General features: G+C 38.2%; 1 protein-coding gene across 1 annotated transcript; it reads left to right on the top strand.

The window, feature by feature from the left end:
• The first annotated feature begins 2,425 nt into the window (after window positions 1–2,425).
• On the top strand, window positions 2,426–15,727 carry LOC116904550 (killer cell lectin-like receptor 5). Its single transcript, XM_032907347.1, has 6 exons — window positions 2,426–2,537; window positions 3,946–4,035; window positions 5,001–5,216; window positions 7,126–7,268; window positions 10,195–10,298; window positions 15,574–15,727. The coding sequence occupies exons 1-6, from the start codon at window positions 2,426–2,428 to the stop codon at window positions 15,725–15,727; spliced, it is 819 nt and encodes a 272-aa protein (XP_032763238.1).
• Window positions 15,728–18,333: the final 2,606 nt, after the last annotated feature.

Below are 18,333 nucleotides of genomic sequence, written 5' to 3' on the forward strand. Positions count from 1 at the left end.
CATGGTATTGGTACAGAGACAGACAGATAGACCAATGGAATAGAATTGAAGACCCAGAAATAAACCCACACACCTATGGTCACTTGATTTTTGACAAAGGAGCCAAAACCATCCAATGGAAAAAAAAGAACATTTTCAGCAAATGGTGCTGGTTCAACTGGAGGTCAGCATGTAGAAGAATGCAGATCGATCCATGCTTATCACCCTGTACAAAGCTTAAGTCCAAGTGGATCAAGGACCTCCACATCAAACCAGATACACTCAAACTAATAGAAGAAAAAGTGGGAAAGCATCTCAACACATGTGCTCTGGAAAAATTTCCTGAACAAAACACCAATGGCTTAGATCAAGAATTGACAAATGGGGTCTCATAAAACTGCAAAGCTTCTGTAAGGCAAAGGACACTGTGGTTAGGATAAAACGGCAACCAACAGATTGGGAAAAGATCTTTACCAATCCTACAACAGATAGAGGTCTTATATCCAAATGTACAAAAAACTCAAGAAGTTAGACCGCAGAGAGACAAATAACCCTATTAAAAATGGGGTTCAGAGCTAAACAAAGAATTCACAGCTGAGGAATGCCGAATGGCTGAGAAACACCTAAAGAAATGTACAACATCTTTAGTCATAAGGGAAATGCAAATCAAAACAACCCTGAGATTTCACCTCACACCAGTGAGAATGGCTAAGATCAAAAACTCAGGGACAGCAAATGCTGGTGAGGATGTGGAGAAAGAGGAACACTCCTCCATTGTTGGTGGGATTGCAGACTGGTACAACCATTCTGGAAATCAGTCTGGAGGTTCCTCAGAAAATTGGACATTGAACTGCCTGAGGATCCAGCTATACCTCTCTTGGGCATATACCCAAAAGATGCCCCAACATATAAAAAAAATACACGTGCTCCACTATGTTCATCTCAGCCTTATTTATAATAGTCAGAAGCTGGAAAGAACCCAGATGCCCTTCAACAGAGGAATGGATACAGAAAATATGGTACATCTACACAATGGAATATTACTCAGCTATCAAAAACAATGACTTTATGAAATTCGTAGGCAAATGGTCAGAACTGGAAAATATCATCCTGAGTGAGGTAACCCAATCACAGAAAAACACACATGGTATGCACTCATTGATAAGTGGCTGTTAGCCCAAATGCTTGAATTACCCTAGATGCCTAGAACAAATGAAACTCAAGACGGATGATCAAAATGTGAACGCTTCACTCCTTCTTTAAAAGGGGAACAAGAATACCCTTGGCCGGGAATAGAGAGGCAAAGATTAAAACAGACACAGAAGGAACACCCATTCAGACCCTGCGCCACATGTGGCCCATGCATATACAGCCATCCAATTAGACAAGATGGATGAAGCAAAGAAGTGCAGGCCGACAGGAGCCGGATGTAGATCCCTCCTGAGAGACACAGCCAGATACAGCAAACACAGAGGCATATGCCAGCAGCAAACCAGTGAACTGAGAATAGGACCCCATTGAAGGAATCAGAGAAAGAACTGGAAGATCTTGAAGGGGCTCGAGACCCCATATGTGCAACAATGCCAAGCAACCAGAGCTTCCAGGGACTAAGCCACTACCTTAAGACTATACATGGACTGACCCTGGACTTTGACCTCTTAGGTAGCAATGAGTATCCTAGTAAGATCACCAGTGGAAGGGGAAGCCCTGGGTCCTGCTAAGACTGAACCCCCAGTGAACTAGATTGTTGGGGGGAGGGCGGCAATGGGGGGAGGATGGGGAGGGGAACACCCATAAAGAAGGGGAAGGGGAGGGATTAGGGGGAGGTTTGCCCGGAAACCGGGAAAGGGAATAACACTCGAAATGTATGTAAGAAATACTCAAGTAATAAAAACAAACAAACAAACAAAAAAAAACCAAAAATACAAACAAAACATGGACTGAACCCGGGGTCCAACTGCATAGGTAGCAATGAATAGCCTAGTAAGAGAACCCATGGAAGGGGAAGCCCTTGGTCCTGCCAAGACTGAATCCCCAGTGAACGTGGTTGTTGTTGGGAGGGCTGTAATGGGGGGCGGATGGGGAGTGGAACACCCATATAGAAGGGGATGTGGAGGGGTTAGGCAAATGTTTTCCAGGACACTGGGAAAGGGAATGACAATCGAAATGTAAACAAGAAATACCCAAGTTAATAGAGATGGAGGAAAAAAAAGAAATATAAAGAATTTAATATAAAATCTGAGCAGAATTCCCCCCTGTAATGGAAATTGGGCTCATTCCTTATCAGGGTGTGTAGATCATTAAGTGAGTTAGTAAAATTCCACCCTTTTCCAATCCTGTGTATCATCAGATCCAGGTATGCTCCTAAAGCTGGACTTTTAACATTTTCTTTAGAAATCACTCAAGGACATATTTTAACAGAGAATATCCCCTATAAACTCCCAAAATGAGTGAGCAGGAGGTCACTTATTCAAGTCTGAGATTTTCTAAATCTTCACGGCTGCATAACCAAGTGAAGCCTGAGGAGACTAGAGGGCCCAGAGAAGCTGGCCACAGAGGTAAGTGTTTAAGTGTCCAAATTCACATTTTAAACACACTTTAAACTTAAAAAATTAAAAATATCCTACTAGCTTCTATGCAAGACTATAATGTTCCATTTCATCTGAGCTAGGTTATGCACAAGTGTGGAAAGGAAGAAAAGAGTATTAGCTGGAGGGTAATCCTGTACACAACTGTTCAAAAGTAACTTTTAAAAAAGCAATCAAGTTTTATAATTAAAAGAAAGAAAAAAGTATAAGTCTACTTCTACATTTTAGTTGTTAATCAGTCACAAAGGAAACCAGATGGACAGAGTAGAATAATGGGAGTCTATAAGAAAAACAAATTCTTGAGAATAAAGAAGTGAGAAACCATTAGGTTTTTTATTATTTAGTCTAGCCAAGAAGAACTCTGAAACTCTTAAAACAAACTAGAGTCTGAAAAAACACCAAATGCTCTAGAGAAAGAAAATCATAAGTAAATGAAGCTTATGCATTAGGAACAACACTTTCATTCTTAAAGAAACTGCTTTGTCGTAAATATACCTGACATTTAATGCAACATGGCAACAATAGTTGTCCATCAGAAGACAAATTCTCCTGAGAGTAAACTGGAAGAGGAAGGAAGAAGAGATGAAAGATTTAATGGGTGGGAATAACTAAACCCTAGTATGAGTTCCTAAAAACATCAAAGAATAATTTTGTTTACTAATGAAAATTAGAAGTATCACTTTTTGTTCTCTTTTATTCTGCACACACTGTTATATCTGTGCTCCAAGCTGAGGTCTGTCCTTTTGTGATCTACTGGTAACCAGAGACACAAGTTTCAGATTCCAAATGCCTTAGATACACCTAAATGTTCAGTATTATATAGAGCAAAATCAAGTTTACAGGGAAAATAGTTGACTTATAGGCCCTTTCAAGAATGGGAATACATAGATCAGGTTCAGAGCAGATGTGGTTCCCAACCACTTCTCAAGAATGTGCATCCGTCTATCATCCCTCTATCCCTCTTTCTTCCTCTCCATCCTCAGTTATCTTTCTTGGTGGACTCTATGTTCCAGTTTTGTATTTTGTACCTGGATTGTATCTACACCTCCATTGCCTTCTGTAGGATGCACTTTTGTTCCTGTAGAACTGGGTGAGGGCACATGACTGTCATTCAGCTCCTTTAAGGTTGAGTTAGGAGGATTCAGAGCACAAGGCTAAGGTTTACATAAGTTCAAAATACTGTCAAACTTCACACACACAGGATTTCTACAGGGAGTGCATTTTAGGTAGAAATTTGCAATTTTGAGAGCACACTTTCAGTCAGTTTGTATCATTGACTTTTGCAAAATTTCCCCTTGTTTCTGAGCTACACCAAATTAGTATTGAGATTTGCTTCTTTCACGGTGATTTTCTTGCTTTTTTTTGTTGTTGATTGCAGAGTGTTATGTCCCCTGGCACCTGATTGTGATAGCTTTGGGAATCCTCTGTACCCTTCTTCTGGTAACTGTTGCAGTGTTGGTGACAAACAGTGAGTAGTTGATATACATCCTGTTTGACCTTCTGCCTAAAGAATAGCTTTAGACATGAACTATGCAATTGTACACTCTGTCCGTTGTCCTGCCTAAAATCACCGGATGAGACAGAATCTCTGAACATTAGTATTTTTTTCCTGACACACTGTAGTATCTGTTCTCTTTCATAACTAATTTGTTAGCTCTGGGGCTACTGGAAGCCCTTCTGTCACGTTTTTGGTTATGTTCTTTCTGAGGACTTGGTGATAGTCTTTTTTTCTGATCTCATGTGATTGTTAATTTTATGTAAATATTTTTGAGTGACTGCTATGCAAAGAATTGAAGTCCTTCTTTCGCTATTTCTTCTATATACATTGAGGTTATGCTTACGTCAAAAGACTTCATTTGTACAGAGGAATTAAAGGTTAAAGTTTATTGGATTCCTCCACATTTACAGAGAAAATCACTTCCAGGCTGTGTTCAAACATAGCTATGTATGTAGGTATATTGCTTTCCATATGCTCCAAAAAGAATTGTGCCATTTGTTAACTTTTTTTAGTTCAGATATTCATGATGTGTTAACTATTCATTGAATATTTTACTTAGGTTATTATCTGTAAATTTGTGCTTCAAAAAATGAAGTGAGGGTTGGGGATTTAGCTCAGTGGTAGAGTGCTTGCCTAGCAAGCACAAGGCCCTGGGTTTGGTCCCCAGCTCAAAAAAAAAAAAATGAAGTGAATGGAAGTTACTTCCACCCTAATTTTTTCAGTTGTATTCTTTATTTTAAATACAACTTACCTTGGAGAAAATTGATGCATCTGTTTCTGTAGTGAATTAATTGAAGTGCTAATTTATAAATGTTAAAGTACCAATGAAAATAATGATATGTATTGGCTGTCAACATGAAGCTTTTTGTCTATTTTTAAATTTTAATATGTACTCTTTATAAGAATTTTTGATATTACATCTGTGACTAATTTAGTTTTTCAGTATAGTCAAGAGAATCATGAACTGCAGGAAACACTAAACCACTACAACTTCAGCGCCATGCAAAGTGACATTGATTTAAAGGAAGAAATGCTGAGAAAAAAGGCGATAGAGTGTAGTCCAGGCAATGATCTTCTGGAATCGCTCAACAGAGAACAGAACAGATGGTACAGCAAAACCAAGACTGTCATAAATTCCTCACAACACACAGGTATGTAGTGGGAGTGAGGAATGTAAATACAGAACTGCATTACTAGCCACTGTTTCTTCTCTGGAAGCTTTGAAGTCCAACCAGCAACTTAAGATGCTGGTGATCTTTGGGTTAATCATTTAGGGGATCCTTATGTCTGACACTGACTCTTACTGCTCCATGGAAATGAAGTTCCAAACCAGTACACCTGAAGATTTTGATTGTTTTGGTCTATGGGAAAAATCTTAGTCTCCAACTTTGTTGTGGACAGAACAAGAAACTTTTTATAAGAGTGTATTTATCAACTATTTATGCGAAAATGAACTTAGAGAATTTACAAAGATAAAGTTTTAAAAATAATTTGCGTGTGTGTTTATGTATATGTGTTTGCCTGTTTACATCTGACATTTTTTTGAGAGAGTTGGCCTGTTTGTAGTAAAGCAACCTTTTCTGTAGCAAACATGGGAGCTACAACATGGTGTGCACATAGTGCAGCTATGTCAGTGACAGTGAATGAAGCTAGAAAGAAGAAAACATCAAACATCATAAGGAACCTTTCTTATCCTTCATCATGACTGGTCATCTTTAACTGACACAGTTTATCAATCATCATTAAATATTTTTTTCAGGATTTAGAGTTCACAAAAACCTCTTGCATATTATCTCACCACATTGTGACAGTAAGATGTGACAGTTTGTACTATGTATTGACTAATATTTTTAAAATTGCTACATTATAAAACACGTGACAGAAAAAAAAAGTTCTAAAAACATCTTTGAAGTATTCCAAACCCATGGAAAATATTTTGTTTCATTACTTTAGAATAACTTCATTGTCTGAAAAGGGTAGTATATTATGAATATGTGGTTGCAGGAGGGTGATTATAACTTTCAGGACAATCCAGAGATCCCAGAAAATTTCAGGCCACTATGAGTACCACAAGGCTACCTCTTCATAGAAAAATGAAGGTTGGAGATAAAGTTTGTTAGTAGAGAAGGCCATTCCCAGCCCCTCACTAAACAAAGTATTCACATTGAGGTGACATTCACACACAAAGTGCATACTTTTTAATGTATTCAAATTTAAACATTTGGGCATGTAGGCATACCATTGAAGGCTTCAACATAATCTTGAGAACAGACTATGAATGACAAAACCTCGTTTATATGTCTCTTACTTTTCTTAAGGTAAGAACATGTAGCACAGACCATGACATAATGCTAAGTGCACACTAGTGTGTAGACCAGTGTGGGGGACAATACATTACTGCAGATCTAGAATTCTGCCATCAGGTTGGCTGTCTCTGAGTAGCACATGTTCATTTCTTATTTTCTAGCCCCTGATATCTTACAAGCTTCTGCTTCATAGAGTTGGGCTGCTTTAGAAACTTGATCTGCATGGAATCATAAAGTTGTTCCATCCTCAAGTCCATCCATGTTAACCATATACATGAACATCTCTCATTTGGGTTTTAGTGTAAAAAATGATGTCATTCTCCAGCCCAAGGTGACTTGGAACTCACTGTATACCTAAAGCTGGACTGGAATTCACTGCTTAGCCTAGGCTGGCCTTAAACTGGTGATAACCCTACTGCCTCTCTCTTTGGAGTGATCAGGTTATAGGCATACGTCATCATGCTGAGCAGATTCATTTCCCTTTAAAGGCTGAATTGTATACTTTTGTGTGCTTGCGCTACATTTTCTCTACTGATTCATCCATGATCAACACATAACATATTTTTGTATCTCTACGGTTAAAAACAATGTTATGTAGAACATGGGTGTGCAAGGGTCCCTGGGCATTTTAGAATCTCAATTTCTGTGATCAGTGAGATTTTACTTTTCCCTCCCACAGGTTTAATAAATACATTGATCTGGCAACAGAATACCAGAAATTAATAAGTTTAACCATTTATCTTCTCTGTTATAGGCAACGAAATTGAAACACACTGGTTCTGCTACGGTATAAAATGTTATTATTTCATCAAGGACAGAAAAACATGGCATGGATGTAAACGGATCTGCCAGAATTCCAATTTATCCCTTCTGAAGATAGATGATGAGGATGAAAGGGTACTGTAGACATTTGCCTTTCTCTTCTCTTAGAATCTGTCTTTAACATGATCAAATCTGTGGGACCCAGGTTTGTTAAAAGGAGCCTCATTACTACAGAGACACTTGTACCTTTCAGTCTTATTCCTTTCCCATTTGTTTACAAGAGAATATCTCAGATAATATATCTTTCCCTGATGAAGTTTAACCGTTTGATATGGTACATCCTGTGGCTGACAATTTTTTATTTGCATAGAGTACCAAATAAACCCACAATTTCTTGAGTTTGCTCTTTGGAATGTGGAAGTGAGGCTGTCTAAGATGAGTAATCAGATGACAACAGGGAAACTAGCTGAGCCCTGGGCCTGTCTGCAGAATGAGATGATATGACAAATTTGGAATTAAATGGTTGACCAGTTAGCTCCATGATGATAAACTGTCCATATCTTTACTGGATAGTATTCTTATGTTTTGAAAAAAACATACCCCTCTTTAAAAATCACTATTTAAAAGAAAACAAGGTTGTCAGGATTCTGACATTCCTGTTTAAATTATTACTAGTGAAATCTCTTCAAATATTAAGCGTATACTTTTCTAGAGGAATGATTTCAGAATCACTTTGATACCTTCTTATTTATAACATGGTATGATATTTATACAACAATTTAATACATGGTTAAACAACAACATAAAAGATTTTAATGCAAAGCAATACTTTAATTTCCACTTGATACAGTAACCATAACCAATTTTTAAAATTTATTATTATTATTATTATTATTATTATTATTATTATTATTAGCAGCAGCAGTAGTAGTAGTATTGGTATTAATAGTGGTAGTAGTATTTTACTTATTCATTTCTCACTGACTACTTCCCAGTCACTTCCTCCCATAATCTATATCCCATTTCTCTTTCTCCTGATATGGTGGTAGCCCCCAAGTTATCCTTGTAGCCTCCCCCATTAAATCTCCATGAGGCTAGCTGCATCTTTTCCAACTGAGGCAGAACAAGGCACATCCCAGTTAGAAGAACATATGCCATGTACAGGCTTCAGATTTTCAGATAGCCCCACCGCGGTTTTTCTGGACCCTTATGAAAACCACACTTCACATGTACATTGGAGCCTAGGTTCAGCCCCCTGTATGTTCTTTGTTTTGTGGTTCTGACTCTGAATGCCACATAGGTCCCGGTTTCTGTTGGTCTTTCTATTCCCTTCAAAGCCCACCATATTTTCACATATTCTTCTATAAGTCCCCAAGATCTATCAACTGTTTGACTGTGGGCATCTATGTATGTATGATTCAGCTGCTGGAAGGAACATCACAGAGGACAGCCATGCTAGAATCCTGTCTGCAAGCATAACAGAGTATCATTAGTGGTGTCAGAGATTGATGTTTTTCCATTGGATGTGTCTCAAGTTGAGCCAGTTATTGGTTGGCTGTTTCCTCAGTCTTTGCTCCATCACCAAACACTGCATTTCTTTTAGACGGGATAAATTTTGGGTCAAAAATTTTGAGGGTGTGTTGGTGTGCCTATCATTCCCAATGGTTTCTTTCTTGACCACAGTATGCAGACTCCCCAGGTTACATAGAATCACAGCTAAGGATAACTCCATTGATTCTTGGTACTTCCCATATCACTTGTTTCCATCTCTTGCTGGAGATGTCACCTACCATCAGTCCCATCAGTTGCAGATTTCCATTCATTATCATAGCCATCAGGCCATCCCTTCCTCCCCACCTCACACCCAATCTTGAACCCACATTCCCCTCATCATTCCCTCTCCCACACAATCCTCCCTCTATCAGCCTTTATGACCATTTAATTTCTGCTTTTAAGAGAGACTTAAGCATCCTTGCTTGTGCCCTTCTTTCTGTCCATCCACTTGGGTCTGTGGAGTGTATAGCATGGGTATCCCAAAATTTATAGTTGATGTTCACTTATAAGTGAATACATATCATGCAAACTCTTTTGGGACTTGCTTATCTAACACAGGATGATTTTCTCAAGTCAGTCCTTTTGGTATAAGATGGGATCTCAGAGTTGTTCTGATCTGCATTTCACTGGTAGCTAAGGACTTTCAACATTTACTAATGCGAAAAGGAACTGGATATAGATCTCTCTTGAGAGACACATCCAGAGCACGTCCAACACAGAGGTCAATGCTAGCAGCAAACCACTGAACTGAGAATAGGACCCTATTGGGGGGAATTAGAGGAATTGTTGAAAGATTTGAAGGAGCTTGCAACCCCATAAAAACAACAATGCCAGCCAACCAGAGCTTCCGGGGACTAAACCACTACCGAAAGACTCAGGGCTCCAATTGCATGTGTAGCAGAGAATAGCCTTGTTGGGGCGCCAGTGGAAGGGAAACCATTGGTTTTGCCAAGGTGGGACCCCCAGTGCTGGGGAATATGGGGGAGGGCAATAAGGGAGATGTGTAGGGGGAATATCCATATGGGAGAGGGGGAGAGGAGGGTATGGGGGCTTATGGACAGGAAACCTGGAAGGAGAATAACCTTTGAAATGTAAGTAAAGAAATATATAATGAAAAATTAAAAAAAATGAAAACAGAAAAAAAGGTACTGGTTCATCAGTGAAAGAAAATACTAACTCTAAAATATTCTTGCCTTAATCAGAAAGATTGTGAATTCAAGGAAAGGGCTTGGTTACATAGTGAGACTTGGTCTAAGAAACACAGTCACAAATCTTGTCATGATCCCAGTATCTCAGGACACCTGAAGTGTTTATTTAAAAATTTATTGATCTGACATAGGTTAATATAAATGTGCTACTAGTAGGAAGTTACTAAGGAGATGGTGAGACTGATCAGTGGGAAGACAGGGCAACAGAGAATGATAAAGAAATGCTGGGAACTTTTCCTGCTTGTTCTCTCATCTAACAGACAGAAATTTCATTGCAAGGTGTACTGTTTCCTTTACAGAAGTTCCTTCAGCAACAGGTTATCCCAGACAATTACTGGATTGGATTGTCATATGAGAAAGAAAAAAATAAATGGGCATGGATTGAAAATGGACCATCTGAACTGTGAGTTTCTGAACACTTCAGACTCTACCACATGTATGGGAACTGCGATGATTGTATGCTAAGGTTTTCTCTCCTTTTACATAGCTTTACTCATTTTCTATGAGCTCATGGGTAAGGACAAGTTGCATAATGTTGTCTTTGAGAAGATTTTATAAAGGAAATATGTATGATCAAAGAACTGACCAAAAGTGACTTAATACTACATACATTTCAGAATTGTGTCTTGTAAGATGCGAAGAGTACTAGAACATCAACAACTTGAGATGGTGTGAAGTGACTCAATGATCTTGACAGATAAAATGAGTGTGAGTCTCTCAGACACTCATGTGATATATTTTACTGGTGTTAGCTTATATAATTGTTGGTTATTTATAAATATAAGAACATTTTTATATACACACACCTTCCATTTCAATGTATTTTGTAAATCTCAATTCTTTTGTTAATTTATAATCTAGTAGAAAACTGTTCACAGATTACCTTTATTCATCATATATATTTTCTGAATTATTTCATATTATAAAAATATAAGATCATATCACCCTCTACTACTATTAAAAGCTCTAGCATGTGTCCTGATAATTCTTTGTAGTTTAATGTACTTGGGTGCATGGCTGTAGTCTATTCACTGGAAAAAGGAAACTCACCAGTGGCCATACCCTCAGTAAAGAATTGAATATCCCACATAAAGTAAAACATAGTATGTAAGTGTGTACACACTTAAGATTTGCATTTTGATACTAATTAGATTTATCTAGCTGAACTTTTCCACATGGTACTAGATGTTTGTTTGCAATTAGCTTTAGCTATACAAATTATATAAAAGGAAATTAAGGGTGTTTCAATACTCCATTACAAATAATTTGCCATCTGGTGTTGGGTCAGAAAATACAATTTTGGCCTGCTCCTGGAGCTGACCCAGTTCCACAGCACTCTGTACCTAGATTCTGTGGCAGAGAGAGTGGGACTCTCAGAAGTGTGGAGAATCCTGAGAGTACAGGTGAGAATAGCACTTCTGCTCACATTCCTGGCCGAAGAGGAAATCTGCCGGAGCCCTCTGGACACAGGAACCAAGGAAGGGTCTAGAACAGGATCCTTCTAGTTTCTATTTATGCTGGAGCTGACTCTGACACACAGCTCTCTCTACCCAGATCTCATAGGCAGAAAGCCAGTCCTCAGGAGTGCTGACACACAGGCTTACAGGAGGGTCAAGCCATTGTCAGAGACAGTAAGACCAGATAAACCACAGATAACCAGATAATGAGATACAAGTGCTGGAACCTAGGAATGAGAAACCAAAACTACTTGGCTTCATCAGAACCCACTTCTCCCACCAAAGCAAATACTGGATATCCCAAAACACCAGAAAAGCTGGACTTGGATTAAAAAATCACATCTCATGATGATGATAGAGGACTTCAAAAGGACTAAATAACTTCCTTAAAGACATACTAGACAATAGACATAAACAAGTAGAAGCCCTTATAGAGGAAACACAAAAATCACTCAAAGAATTACAGGAAAACACAACCAAACAGGTGACGGAATTAAACGAAACCATCCAGGAAATAAAAGTGGAAATAGTAAAAATAATGACATCACAAAGGTAGACAACCCTGGAGATAGAAAACCTAGGAGGGGATCAGAAGTCATAGATGGAAGCATAACCAACAGAATACAAGAGATAGAAGAGAGAATCTCAGGGGCAGAATATATGATAGAAAACATTGATAGAACAATCAAAGGAATGTAAAATGCAAAAAGCTCCTAAACAAAACTATGCAGGAAATCCAGGACACAATGAGAATATCAAACCTAAGGTTAATAGAAATAGAAGGGAGCAAAGATTCCCAACTTAAAGAGCCAGTAAATATCTTTAACAAAATTATAGGAGAAAATTTCTCTAATCTAAAGAAGGAGATGCCCATAAACATACAAGAGCCTACAGAACTGCAAATAGATTGGACCAGAAAAGAAATTCCTCCCATCACAAAACCAAGTGCACAAAACAAAAAGGAATATTTACAGTTATAAGGGAAATGGTAAAGTGACATATAAAGATAGCCCTATCAGAATTGCACCAGAATTCTCAACAGAGTCTATGAAACCCTGAAGATCCTGGGCAGATGTCATACAGACAGTAAGAGAACACAAATGCCAGCCTAGGCTACTGTATCGAGCTAAAATCTTAATTAACATAGATGGAGAAACCAAGAATTCTATAACAAAATGAAATTTGCACAATATTTTTCCAAATGCCAGCCCTACGAAGGAAAATAGATGGAAAATTCCAACACAAGGAAGAAAACTATCCACTAGAAAAACATGAAGCTAATCTTCTTGCAACAAACCCACAAGAAGAGAGCCACACAAACATAATTCCATGTCTAACAACAAAAATAACAGGAAACAACAATCACTATAACTTAATATCTCTTGTCATCAATGGACTCAATTCCCCAAGGAAAAGACATAGACTAACAAACTGGATACATAAAGAAGACCCAGCATTTTGCTGCATACAGCAAACACACCTCAGTGACAAAGATAGACACTGCCTCAGAGTAAAAGGCTGGAAAACAATTTCCCGAGAATATTGTCCCAAGAAACAAGTTGGAGTAGCCATTCTAATATTGGATCAAGGAACTTCACATGAAGTGGATCAAGGAACTTCACATGAAACCAGATACAGTAAACCTAATAGAAGAAAAATTGAGAAAGAGCCTTGAAGACATAGACACTGATGAAAATTTCATGAATAAAACATCAATTGCCATTTTCCAAGATCAAGAATCTACAAAGGGGACCTCATAAACCTGCAAAGCTTCTGTAGTGCATATGACACTGTCATTAGGACAAAACAGCTACCAACAGATTGAGAAATAATATCAAACCATTCCTACACCTAATAGAGTTCTAACATACAATATAGACAATAAACTCAAGAAGGTAGACTCAACAGAATAAAACAATCTTATTAAAAATGGGGGACAGAGCTAAACAAAGAATTCTCACCTGAAGAATATCGAATGACTGAGAAGTACCTAAAGAAATGTTCAGCATACTTAGTCATTAGGGAAATGCAAGTCAGTCAGAACAACCTTGAGATTCTACCTCAGAGCAGTTACAATGGCTAAGATAAAAAATTTAGGTGACAGTAGATACTGTAGAGGATGTAGTGAAAGAGGAACATGACTCCATTGATGGTGGGACTGGTACAACCACTCTGGAAATCAGTCTGGTCTCAGAAAATTGTACATAGTACTACCTGAGGACCCAACTATACCAATGCTGGGCATATATCCAAAAGATGCTCCAACATAGAAGGACACATGCTCCACTATGTTCACTGCAGCTTTATTTATACTAGCCAGGAGGTGGAAAGAACCCAGATGTCCCTCAACAGTTGAATGGATACAGAAAATGGGGTACATTTACCCAATTGGATACTGTTCAGCTATTAAAATAATGACTTCATGAAATTTATAGTCCAATGGATTGAACTAGAAAATATAATCCTGAGCGAGGTCACCCAATTACAAAATGATACACATGGTATGTACTCACTTCTAAGTGTATATTAGCCCAAAATCACTGATTACACAAGATACAATCCTCTGACCACATGAAAGTCAGAAAGAAGGACAAGTAAAGTGTGGATGCTTCAGTCCTTCTTAGAAGGAGAAACAAAAATACTCAGAGGAGGAAATACCGAGACAAAGTTGGGAGCAGAAACTGAAGGAAAGGCCATCCAGAGACTGCCCCACCTGGGGATCCAACCCATTTACAGCTACCAAACCTAGACAATATTGCTGATGCCAAGAAGTGCATACTAACAGGAGCCTGATATTCCTGTCTTCTGGGATGCTATGCCAGAGCATGACAAATCGAGGTGGATGCTTGCAGGCAAATACTGCACCAAGAACAGGGTCCCCAATGGAGGAGTTAGAGAAAGGATTGAAGAAGCTGAAGGGGTTTGCAACTCCATAAGAACAACAATACCAGCCAACCCGAGCTCCCAGTGAATAAACCACCATCCAAATAGTACACATGGACAGATCTGTGGCTCTACCTGCATATGCAGTAGAGAATGGCCTTGTGCACCAATGAGAGGAGAAGCCCTTGGTTCTGCCAAGACTAGATCACTCCGTTTTGGTGGATGTCAGGGCAGGGAGGTGGGAAGCACTGGCTGGATGGGTAGGGGAATACCCTCATAAAACAAGGGGAAGGGTAGATGGGATAAGCTGTTTATGGATGGGAAACCGGCAAAGGGGATAGCATTTGAAACATAAATAATAAAAATATTCAATATAAAATGACCCAGCAACATATGCTGCAAACAGGTAATATTATTTTTGCACCAATTATACTCTAGGCAGTCTGCTAAGTCTTTGGCTGACTTGGTTTTACATTTTAAGTGTCAGAAAAACTGAGGTATCTTTAAATTGCAGGCTTTGACACTTTAACTTGTTCATTGTATCTCTTTAAAATAATTCTTCTACCCTGAGTGTCAGGTGGCATATGTTTTTATTCCCAGTAATGGAGGATGGTGTTTAATGATCAGAGGCCAGATCATCTCTGAGTTTGTGGCTAGCCTGGTCTCCAGAGCTAGTTGCAGTACAGCTAGGGCTACACAGAAAAACTCTGTTTCAAAAACCCAAAGCTACAATAAGAAAAAATAGTTCTAAAAGAAACAGAGTTTGGAGAGCAAAAGTTGGAGAAGGCTGCAAATTGACCAGAACGTTGCCAAATCCCCATAAGGACTGGCATTCTGTTAACCATTGTTGGAAAATCTATTCAGTTTATGTTCTCTCTATTTTCCTTTGTGAATTCTTCTACTGAATTCCTCATCATCCTTAGTTAAGATGAGATTCTGCTAGTTCTGTCTGCTTTTACCACATAAGTCTTCCCTTTCTCCTTATAACACTAGCATGGAAGACCATGTTTTGTGTGTCACAATCTGTTTTTACTTTTATACTAGCACTTTTAAAAAAAGGTAGCAACGGGAGAGGAGATTCAGCATAAAATATTTCGTTGGAAATATTGCAAATTAGTTTTTCCTGCTGTACAAAGATTGCAAATGTGAAAAAAAGATGGGGATTTTCTTGTGTCAAAGGGACAATTTTTTAAAGAGCTTAAAGAAAAGAACATATTTTAGGAATGAACTTATGATTAGTTACATATTATGTCTACCTTGGCACGTAGAATTGTTAAAATCATGACATTTTAGTGAATTTTCAGAACTAAATAGTTGCCCATTGTTTTTTTTCCTTAGTGCTTCAAACACAAAGATATTCAATGAAAGGGATGGAGCTTGTATATTCTTATCTAAAACAAAACTAGACAGTATTGACTGTAATAATTTATACAGCTGTATTTGTGGGAAGAGATTGAATAAATTCCCTGATTTACTCTTCAATGAATGTTAAAGGTAAAAAATGAAATGTCCTGATTCTCATTTGTTTCCTGTAATAATTCATGACTCCTTAGAAATAAGTGTTTTAATCATAGAATTTCATTTGCAGTGCAAACAGAGAGACAATCTGGAAGATTGGTGAATGTTCTGGATTCTGGAATCTGACTTGACAGAGCAGAGGACATCTACCTTCTTGGTGTATACAAGATAGATATTGGTCAGGCTTTCCCCCAAAGCCTGGATGAAAGTTTTGTTCGTTTCATAAAATTCCATAGAACTAAATAAAGAACCCTAATATCAGCCTGAGTATTTTATTATGAGTAGAATAAATCATTTCAATTAAAAGAACAATTAAGAGCTAGCATATAGTCCTTTACCCTTCTATCTTTCATGCTTACTGAGTCCTGTGGAGCAAGCTGAGCAGCTCTGGATACCAAGGCGACCTCCATTTTCCACAAGTCAGTCTTCCAACTTTCATCAGATCCCTGAAGATCCTGAACCATCAGACCCAAGGATACCGAACAAAAGGCTGCCACAGTAGAATAATTTTTCAGAAGGAACAGAAGCAATAAAAAGAGATAGAAATAGAAGCAATAAAAGAATCATAAAGTTAGGGAATCCTGGTTGTGGAAAACCTAAAGAAGAGAACAGGAACAACAGATACAATATCACCAACACAGTGCAGGAGATGGATGAGAGAATATTAGGTGTAGAAAATACAAGAGAAAATATTAATACATCAATCAAAGAAAAAGTTAACTTTAAAAATTTCCTGACACACAACATCCATGAAAACTAGAATATCATTGAAAAAACTAAGCCAGAACAATAGAAATAGAAGAAAGTTAAGAGAATAATAGAAATAGAAGTAAGTTAAGGGCTCTGCAGCTCAGAAAATATTTTCAATAAGTCATAGAAAAATAATTCCCAACATAAAGAAATAGATACATATAAGCATACAAATGCCTATAGAGCATCATTTAGACTGGATCAGAAAAAATAGTCCTCCTCCCACATAATAATCATAACATAAATCTCCATAACAAAGAAAGAATATTAAAAGTAACAAGGGGGAAATAACAGACTACATACAAAGGCAGATCTATCAGAATTAAAATGGAGTTCTGATCAAAGACTCTGAAAACTAAATGAGCCTGGACAGAGATGTTGCAACCCCTAAAAGTCTACAGATTCCAATCTATACTATATTATCCAGCAAAACTCTCAATCACACCAGTTGTAGAAAACAAGACATTTTAAGACAAATCCAATTTCAAAATATCTGTCCACAAATGAAGCCCTCCAGAAATACTCAAAGAAAAAGTCCAACCCAACTCAAATAATTAAATCCAAGAAAACACAGGAAATAAATAATTCCATACCTGCAAAACAAGGGAAGGATACACACACACACACACACACACACACACACACACACACACACACACACACACACACACACAGAAACTAACATCAAAAGCAACATCAAAATCACAAGAAATAGGAAGCACTGCCAATTAATATTTCTCAATGTCAGTGGACTCAATTCCCCAATAAAAGACACAGGCTAGTAGAATGGATTCATCTTTCTGCTGCATAGAAGAAACATGTCTTAGAAATAAAGATAGACATTACCTCAAAATAAATTACCAGGAACAACCTTCCAAGCAAATGAACCCCTCAAGCTTCCCCTGCTTGTGCTCTAACATTCTCCTTTAAATCATGTCTTCTGAAATTAGTGATTGTCATAGGTGCATGGTTGTAGGGCACCTAATGGAGCAAGAAAAATTACCAGTGGCCACACCCTCAACAAAGAATGAATCTCTTCGATTCATTAGGAGCAGAGGGCCCTCCACATCTTCACAGGAATTTAGCTTTCTTGATCTTGTGCAGTTGCATACAGGTAACCACATCTCCTGTGAGTTTGTGAGTGTGATAGCTATTTCATGTCCCCATGTCAGCATTTCATAGAGCTTTTCTGCAAGAGTTGGCCCTTGCATTCTTTCTACTTCCTCTTCCATGCTATTCTCAGACTCTTGGTGTGTTTGGGGAAGAGGTTTATCGCAATGGTCCCATACCACTGAGCACACATTCTGTTTCCACTTGGACTATGGCCTGACCTACTTCATACTAGTGACTATTGCCCACTAGAAGAGGAAGCTTCTTGACCCAGGTTGAGTATATCCCATTATGGTAGTTTTAATGCGCTTGACCTAGGGAGTGACTAATTAGGAAGTGTTGCCTTGTCGGAGAATATGTTCCTGGTTGGAGCAAGTTTATCACAGTGGAGGAAGGCTTTGAGACCCTTTCCACAGCCATGTGGAAGCCAATCCTCTCCCATCTGTCTATTGATCAAGATATAGAACTTTTGGCTCCTCCTCCAGTCCCCATCTGCCTGGATGTTTCCATGTTCCTGCTTTGATAAGAAATTGAACCTCTGAAACTGTAAGCCTATACCAATTGAATGTTGTTCTTTATAAGAGGTGCTTGATCCCGGTGTCTTCACAACACAGCACTGAAACTCTATCTAGGTCTAGGTAATAAACATGAATATTAGTAATGGAATTTTCCCACATGATCATATATGATCATATAACAGAAGATTATAGAAGATTCCTC

This window comes from Rattus rattus, chromosome 6, assembly GCF_011064425.1.
Source record: "Rattus rattus isolate New Zealand chromosome 6, Rrattus_CSIRO_v1, whole genome shotgun sequence".
Classification (NCBI taxonomy): Eukaryota; Metazoa; Chordata; class Mammalia; order Rodentia; family Muridae; genus Rattus; species Rattus rattus.

Coding starts and splice junctions, on each gene's coding strand:
- LOC116904550 (XM_032907347.1), top strand. CDS start 2,426: ATGAGTGAGCAGGAGGTCACTTATTCAAGTCTGAGATTTTCTAAATCT. Junction 2,538..3,945: donor CAGAGAAGCTGGCCACAGAG/GTAAGTGTTTAA, acceptor TGTTGATTGCAG/AGTGTTATGTCCCCTGGCAC. Junction 10,299..15,573: donor GAAAATGGACCATCTGAACT/GTGAGTTTCTGA, acceptor TTTTTTCCTTAG/TGCTTCAAACACAAAGATAT.